The following is an 8,387-nucleotide window of genomic DNA, read 5'->3' as shown; positions in this document are numbered from 1 at the left end:
CTTTGAAATTTTAACACATTTGAAACATAGAAACTCATCCTACATAGTTTGACTCTTTCTCATCGTAGTCCTAAACATAACCGGGCCTCCCGGTGAACACCACCGTAGAATGCGTCGTGTTCCTCCTGTTTCACAGTCGAGAGGCCAGCCTCACCTTCCTTCCTTCTTATCCTCAACTTTATACTTCTTCGTCACGTCCCTCGCAGCGAAGAACTCATACTCCGTCTGCATACCTCCTCTGCATGTACCTCACCATTGCCAACTCAACGACCTCGTGGGTGGCGAGCTGCTACAGAGCAAGCCAGTGCTCCTTCTCCTCTTCGCGGGACGCTACTCGCTCTTTCGGATTCAGGAATTCCGCCTCCTGCTGGCTCTCGACATCTGGGAAGTTGAGTTCCCGCCTCGGCGGCTGAACCTCCATGCGGTGGCAACGTACTCCCTCCGTCCTCAAATAAGTGTACTTCTAGGTTTAAAATTTATCCCAAAAAAGTGTACATCTACACTATAGTTAAATTAATGCAATTAGCTCCTCGTAATCACTCTCCAACTCCATCCTCCAATCCCGATTCCTTTTCTCCACCTCAACCACCAATCATCATTTCCCTCATTCAATTAATAGAGTGAAGACCCATAAAAGATGAGAGAGAACTAAGTTGTCTCATATTTCCTAGAAGTACACTTATTCCCATACGGAGGGAGTACACGTGAGTGGCTTCCTCACGCTTGCCAAATATGCTAAGCCAAATTCGTTCGAGGTCGACGGTGATCTCGGTCGCGTAGCGGCCAGATTGTAGCCGGCGCGCTCTTGACGCGGCAATGACACAGGGCCATCCCGAGGTGGCGCGGGCGGCTATGACCTCAAATCGACCACGATTTGCGAGGGAACAACGTGGTGGGGATGGATAGATCCACGCGCGACCCGAGAAGGAAAAAAAATTGAAATGTCCAAGCAGTGGCATGTGGCCGTTTTATGCGGTAGGGATAGGGCTGCCGGTTGGTGCCCCAAATTTGCAGTGCGAGGCCATTTTTGGGCATGGTGGAAAATTATAGCACACTTTTTGGGGACAAATCATGTGTTGGAGTTTTTTTTTCCTGTTTCCCTTCTATGCCCTAAAAATTTGTCATTTTTTTTTGGAGATGCTCTTATCTAAACGGAAGCCAAAGTGCAGTGCTCAACCTGCAAATTATGAACCACTTGACCACGACTCGAGGAGCACGATATGAGACTTGTCGTTTGAGTTTTGAAAATGAACGTCCTTTTACTTCGTGGTGCTCCGTTACTTCACCGCTGGGCTGAAGTGGAGAAGCAGAGCATGTGAGGATCTGCAGCCAGGAGGTCAGTTTCCCGTTTCGTGTAAAAAGCATGGTTACTTTGCTTACCTACTGCTCTGTGGAAAAGCAAAGGCTTCCCATTCTCGCCTCCACCACGCTGCAGGGCTGGACACAGCCAGGGAAACAAAAAGCTCAGCGTCGCAGAGATATGGAGTTGATCAGTTGAACGATGGGGGATCTGCTGTGAGGAATGAGGAAGACGAAGCCAAAACTGCTGCTGCTATACGGGTGTCCTGTGGAAACTATTGAAGTTTAACAGGTTCTCCATCAGCCACCGACAGTTTAGTTTTTTTTTGAAGGACGATAGTTTAGTTGTTGAGCTGTCGTCTGAGGCAGATTATTAGGGACCAGTAAAAGTTTGAAAAGGATTGCAATTAGGTTATGTTATAATTCCATTTGCTAAAAAAAGGTTCTGTTAATTCCATATATGCTGTCTTCAACTATACGCAGGCTGTGAAGGCTGTGATGGAATAGCTAATGTGTATGGTGTTGAATCCAGTTAGTTCTTGCCTTGTGAGAGTTCCAAATTGTGATCGAAGTACCCATGTACTAGCAGTGTTCGGGTTGTAATCGAGTCTGCTAGGGCGTGTGTGGTTCACTGCAGGAAGGCCAACCAGACCAGCAGAAGCTAGTTTTGGCCACATTGAAACTCTTCGGGCTTGTTTGGTAGTCTGGACATTTTGTGCGCTCTCGGGGCACATGTCTCGTGGATCCTATACATCGGCTAGGCGGTGCGTACCAAGCACCACACATCCTTGGCTAGGTCATGGACCTGGCCCATTTACATTTTTAATTTTTTTATTATTTTTCTACATTCAAAAAAATTAAATTTGATTTTTTAATTTTTTTATTAATGTTCACATTAAAAAAAAGTCTTCCTTTGAACACCACATATCACGAACATGACACAAGAAGAACAAGTAAGTAACATCATCACAAGCATCAATGAGATCATAATAAAGCATCACAAGTTCACACCATATCATAAACTAAGAGGATCATGCATGATTATTACAAAAAAATGATCACAAGTTCATCCTACCACTACAACTAGATGGTGTCAACCTAACACCACAACAAAAGTGTGATTTTTTTTAACACCCCGAGGTCCCATCACTTGAGAGTTTAGTATACGCCACCTCATCAAAATATAGGCCGCCTGCTCCAAACGAGCTAAGATTTTCACCAGGAGAAACTTAAGACACTTGCATCGGTAGAGGACTGTATTTTTGAGGAAATGACACCCAAAATACGAGGAAATGGTGCCCAAAATACAAAAAATCAGATCATGTACCAATCAATGGTACGACCGTACGGTCATAACCTCCATTTGGTCCAGAACGTATAACGAAACCTCTTTCATGAAGGTGGTACAGGCGGATTTGATGCACAATTCCGAGAATCACCGAACGAACCTGCATATCCCATTTAAGGAAGGGAACCCTATCCACCTCCCTTATAACCATCTACCAACAACCACGACGGAGCCCTGCCGCTGTGCCACTTAAAGGTTCATCTCCGACACCATCAAGTCATCGGAGAATAAGGGGTGCGCCACCATCATCAGCGGGTGCCAGCTATCGCCGCCATCTCCATCTCGTGTATATGTAAGATTGAACATGGTTGTGAACTTAATGAATTATTCATCTATGTGTTATTATTAATCCATGTTTGAGTAATTGCTCTATTCTAGGTTGAGATATGATCTAGTGCGCCAACTTAGAATATGTTCGTTGATCTAATATTTACTCTTTTCGAGTTCAAGTATACATGGATTAGATAGACGAGGCCATGTGATCCTTTGGTCTGAAGTGTACTATCTTCTTGCTAGATTATGTATACTGTATAGTGCACACATGTGTGACAACCCGGTAATCAAACAAAACAATGTGTTTGTCCATTGAGTGTCTTGTATAATAGAGGATCACACATAATCTCTCCTTTGGTGCTAGTGAGTCCAAAATCTTAGAAATCACATTTCACTCTATTCAATCGTACAATTGCAACCTTCTTTGTTTAGTTTCAGCTCTTGTTTACTTTACTTTATTTTGCTTTTGTTCTCAGTTACTAGTTATCTTTAAACCTCTAGTTGGTTATAATAAATTCGTAGAGTAGACTATTTTCAAACCACGACTTGGATGGAAAATAAGGTTGCGTGTTGTGACAACGTAGTTGTGGGGTTGTGTATTTTCAAGAGTAGAGCTCTTGTGGCCAATACTTTAGGGATATATTTGTTGGTATTTGTACTATGGTATAGGAAAAAATTGCACGTACATCTCGACATTATGCAGGCAAGTTTTGCGAAAAATCGACATTTTATGTGTCCTCTGAAAAAAATCTCATGAAATCTTTTTTTGTAGCATCAAAATTTATCTTTTTACACACGACACAAGAATATGTTTTTTGTGCAACGACTTTGTGACTACCTAGAACGTCAAGATGTACGATTAATTTTGTTGTTGTTAACCTTTTGAAATACGTTTAAAACTCATTTCAATGCTCGTGGGTGCAAAACGCCTTGCCTGAAAGATAGTTGTAAGAAAAAGTCTATGAACACTTTTCGAAAACATCGATGTTTGTTTTCATTTCTTCAAACATAGCATAAAATCGAACATAGTTGTACTTGCGTTCTGTAAACAATAGAAATATACTATTGGTGTGAAAAAAAAGAAAGAAATGTATAGTGTCTAAAACAAGGAAGTATGTGAACCACGACACTTTTCTCAAGACGAATTCATTCAGAATTTGTTGGAGCGAGTTCAGCGTGCAGATCATTTCCTCCCGTCGGACCGCTCCTCTCCGCCCTTTTTCATAAGCGCGGCGAGGTGCCCTCCTGCAGTCCTGCACCAGACCACCACTACCACCTCGCCGCCGCCACCAATGGGGCGGAAGACTGGGAAGAAGAAAGGCGGAAGCAAGCCCAAAACCAAAGCTTCATCCTCCTCCTCTACCTTGCCCAACTCGGTCTCGGTCACGCCGCCACCCTCGGTGGAGCCGGAGGCGGCAGCGGCCGAGGTCCTCCTCACCGTGGATGTCCTCCGCAACATCCTCCGCCGTCTCTCCCTCGCCGACCTCCTCCGCGCTGCCCTCGCCTGCCACCGCTGGCGCCGCGTCGCCGCCCGCTGCCTCCCCCGCGCGCCTCCCCTCCTCGGCTACTTCTTCCACCCCGTCAAAACCCCTCCGCCGCTGCCCATCCGACCAACCGAACGCATCCGCTACGACGCCGTGTTCGCGCCCCTCGACAACGCCTCCTCCCCGCGCCTCTCCCTCGACTTCGCGCCGGACGCCTCCCGCTTCGATCTCCACGACTGCCACCACGGCCTCGTGCTCCTCGAGCCGGCCAGCGAGGTCCCCAAGTTCATCCACCCGCGCCTCCTCGTCCTCGACCCGGCCACCCGCCGCCGCGCGCTCCTCCCGCCGCCGCCGCGCGACACGGTGCCCGACGACCGCCGCTGGCGCCGCTCCAGGCACTACGTCGGCTCCGCGCTGCTCTCCCGCGCGCACCCCAGCAGGCTCTGCTTCGAGGCCGTCTGCTTCGCCATCGACGACGGGCACCCGCGCGCCTGGGTCGCGTCCGTCGACGACGGCGACTGCCGCTGGCGCGCGCTCCCGCGGGACGAGGATGTCCTGGTCGAGTTCGACCCCAAGTGGTTCGAGGGCCGCTGCGTGCACGCCGCCGGGAAGTTGTACTGGCACATCTGCAACTCGGCTCGCCTGATCGCGCTGGACCCCGCCACGCTGCGGTTCTCCTACCTGCCGGCGCCGGCGGACCTGCCGGGCAACTACAGCTGCTACCGCATCGGGGAGACGCCTGAAGGGCGGCTCTGCGTTGTGACCGTGGAGGAGCAGGTGATGCGGCTCTGGCTGCGCGACGAGACCAGGCGCAGCAACGATGGGTGGCTTCTGGAGACGGAGATGAATCTTCGCAGGGTGTACGACACGGTGCCGGGCCTGCCCAAGGACATGGGTGCCAGGGTAGCCAACATCTGGGTCACCGACATCGACGCGGGGAACAAGAGGAAGTTGATGCTGGGACACGGTCGCTACTCCTTCGATCCGACCACCCGCAAGCTGGAGCGCCTGGTGACGAAAAGCGGCAAGGAGTATGGGGATCCAATCTACGCCTACTTCCTCGCATGGCCGCCTGCGTTCCTTGCGCAAGCGTAATGGCTTGATCACTTCCAGTAATCTGTAAGATCTTCCTTGCCTCTTCGTGCCATTTCTTTTGTTCAGTGATGTTGCTCAGATCAATTTTTTTCTATGTGTGCTTGATAACTACTCTGTTGCATCAAGTGTGTAAGTGTCTTATCACAGCCATTCTCATTTTCTCTGGTTGGTTAGAAATGACAAATTATGTTTGTGGTAGAACAGCTAGTAGCAATCCCTCGAAATATGGTAACAGCTAATAATCCCTAGAAATATGGTCCTTCAAGTGACTTTGGTAGCACACTGTTATTTAGCACACGGGAAGTAAAGTTCTTACTGTATTATGTTTAGCGCACGTTCCCTTTGTACTTGGTTTATGTTGAAGGTAAATGTTATCATTAGATTTCACTTCGTCGGCTGTATTTCGTTGCAAGTTTGGAAGTGGAGTATCTTAGCTTGTGCGCTTCCGGATACTATATCTCAGAACAAATGCTCCAATGGCGACTCTAGCATTGTTGCAATTGTTATCTTAGCTATCAGAGTCTTGACATTTATGTTGTACAGTAGCATATTAGTAATGTAGGGACATGAGGTTCATATGCATGAGATCTGCACAATGGTATGTAGCCGTTATATTGATCATCATTTTTTATGGTTTCAACATGAATATTAGCCCTAACTTTTGTGAATTATACATATGCTTGTGTTTTGTTATTTTGCCATGGGAACTGGGGGCATATAGATATAACATATAAAATCCATGTGAAGCATGCATCGATCTTAATTTGTTTACTTGTCATGGTTTAACTACTAGAATGAAGATACAAATATTAATTGCTGTGTGTTATGCAATGTGACCAAGAATATATTTGCAGTAAAAAATAACTTAAAATAACTTAAAATTGACCTTCATGTTATTTTCTTTGCTTTGTTTTGTTTGACCTTCTTTGGTTGTGGAATGGGTGAATATTTTTATAATTTCACTCTGAGATCTGTAGTGGGACAACCAGTGTGCCCTTTGCATTCCCTTACTTTACAGTTGACAAAAATGCAAATGTGTTTTTGGGATTCATTTGTGATTTCGGCAATTAGAAGACCAAAGAAATCTCGAAGGGGCACTATTGGTGTTCATATGATTATTTTTTTGTTCTTCCACGCTCTTCCATTGCATAAAATTATTAGATGCTGCCAGGTTAATAACTTCCCTGAAAGAAACAAGTTCAGCTGAATTTAACTACAGTACTTTGTTTGGGGACCTGGAGTTTACCTACTCATAGTTCTCACTATTTATTTCTTTATCGAAAAAAGTTCTCACTATTTCTTGGAATTTCAACTAGTAATTAAGTTTTTCCTTGAAAGAAACAAATACAGCTGAATTTGTATAATCTTGATCTTTCAAGAAAATTAGAATGTTTTCTTGAAAGAGTGGATATCGGCGGCAGTATCTTGTTCTAAACATCATGCACGGACATGGGTTTAATGTTCTGCCTACCAAGTTCTTGACCAATAGCTCTTCTCATTTGCTCAAAAAATTGTAAAAATTTGAATCACTAGCTGATGTTTCTGTCATTCCTTTGATTCAGGGTGATGAGACGAAGTACCAGCTCATCTTTCGTTTGAAGTCAGCTCACATCCTTTCATTTCTGGTCACTGCTCCGTTACTGTGATCTCCTATTCGTTCAGCACACAGAGGGACGCTCTGCCTACCTTATCATGTAGTACTAGCTGTTTAAACAATGCTGAAGATTATATATCTAAGCATCCTTAGGCTGGTGCCAACGCACCGCCCCGCTCCCGCCCCGCCACGTCAGCTTTTGGCCCACTCTCACTCCACTCTCACCACACGGTGCCAATGCATGGGCTATAGTCCCCACTATCACTTCTCTCTCCTCCACATCACCATTTCTTTTCCACATTTTATTTCACTCGATTTTGTTTAGACATTCAAAATAATGCAAGAAATTATTTTATTCAACTTAAAATGTTACCGATTACATAATAATTAATAAAATTGCATAATAAATATTTTCAAAATAATGCAAGAAATTATTTTCTAAATAGCCTATATGACAAGTGTGTACTTGTGTTTGTATTTTGAACTGAAAGAGTAAAAAAAGGAAAGAAAATAAAAGAAGGAAAGAAAATAAAATAAAAACTAACATTTAAAGAATAAAAGAAGGAAAGAAAAAAAGAAAAAAAAAGAAAAAAACCGACCACCGCGTCTTCTTCTACCTCTCGCCCCTCCTCTCGCCCGCGTCGCCATCGCGCCGCCCCGCCTCTCGCCCCTCTCCCGCCTCCCTCTCGCCGCCAACGCGGGCGCCAGCCGGGCGGGAGCGGGCGCTAGCGCCGGGCGCCCCCGCCGGCGCCCCTCCCTCTCGTCCCGCCCGCCTCCAGCCCCTCTCCCGCCCCGCCCCGGGCGGTAACGCCCTCACTGGCGCCCGCGTTGGCACCAGCCTTAGGATTGTATGATGTTCTCAAGACAGAGATAAACATGTTGTGCTGGTGCTTCATGGATTTGCTCGTCGCGAGTAACACTTATCGTATTCTGACTACTCATTCGAATCATGGTTGATAGTTTGTGTGTCCTGTGATGCATGGTAGTTTGAATTTGTATCTGCAGCAGCGGTAGCTACCTGCCTTGAATCTGCCTAGTAGAGCCACTGTCTAAATTTCATCGCATTTGCATTGTGTTCTGCAGCTAGCAGTAATACTTTATCCAAGCGAAAGATAAAGCAGTACTGGTAGCTGGCAATTTGAAAATTACGAACCGGTTGGACACGAACAAGAGCTCGAAATGAACACTTGAGATTGAAACCTCGCAGAGTCGCAGTAGCAAGAAAGATGTTCTTTACCTCGCAGAGTCGCAGTCGCTGAACATTGAAATATCTTTTGTCAACACACTGTAACTG

General features: G+C 46.0%; 1 protein-coding gene across 1 annotated transcript; it reads left to right on the top strand.

Annotated features, from left to right (window-relative positions):
* The first annotated feature begins 4,212 nt into the window (after nucleotides 1-4,212).
* Nucleotides 4,213-7,140, top strand: LOC124652867. The gene is made up of 2 exons (XM_047191915.1): nucleotides 4,213-5,523; nucleotides 7,062-7,140. Exon 1 carries the CDS (start codon nucleotides 4,213-4,215, stop codon nucleotides 5,497-5,499), a length of 1,287 nt encoding a protein of 428 aa, XP_047047871.1. The 3' UTR covers nucleotides 5,500-5,523; nucleotides 7,062-7,140.
* Nucleotides 7,141-8,387: the final 1,247 nt, after the last annotated feature.

Source organism: Lolium rigidum, chromosome 5, assembly GCF_022539505.1.
Source record: "Lolium rigidum isolate FL_2022 chromosome 5, APGP_CSIRO_Lrig_0.1, whole genome shotgun sequence".
Taxonomy (NCBI): Eukaryota; Viridiplantae; Streptophyta; class Magnoliopsida; order Poales; family Poaceae; genus Lolium; species Lolium rigidum.
The sequence above is the reverse complement of the archived record's forward strand: the minus strand, read 5'-3'. Positions and strand labels throughout refer to the sequence as shown.

Excerpts from the sequence above, each read along its gene's own strand:
- LOC124652867 (XM_047191915.1), top strand. The coding sequence starts at position 4,213 with ATGGGGCGGAAGACTGGGAAGAAGAAAGGCGGAAGCAAGCCCAAAACC.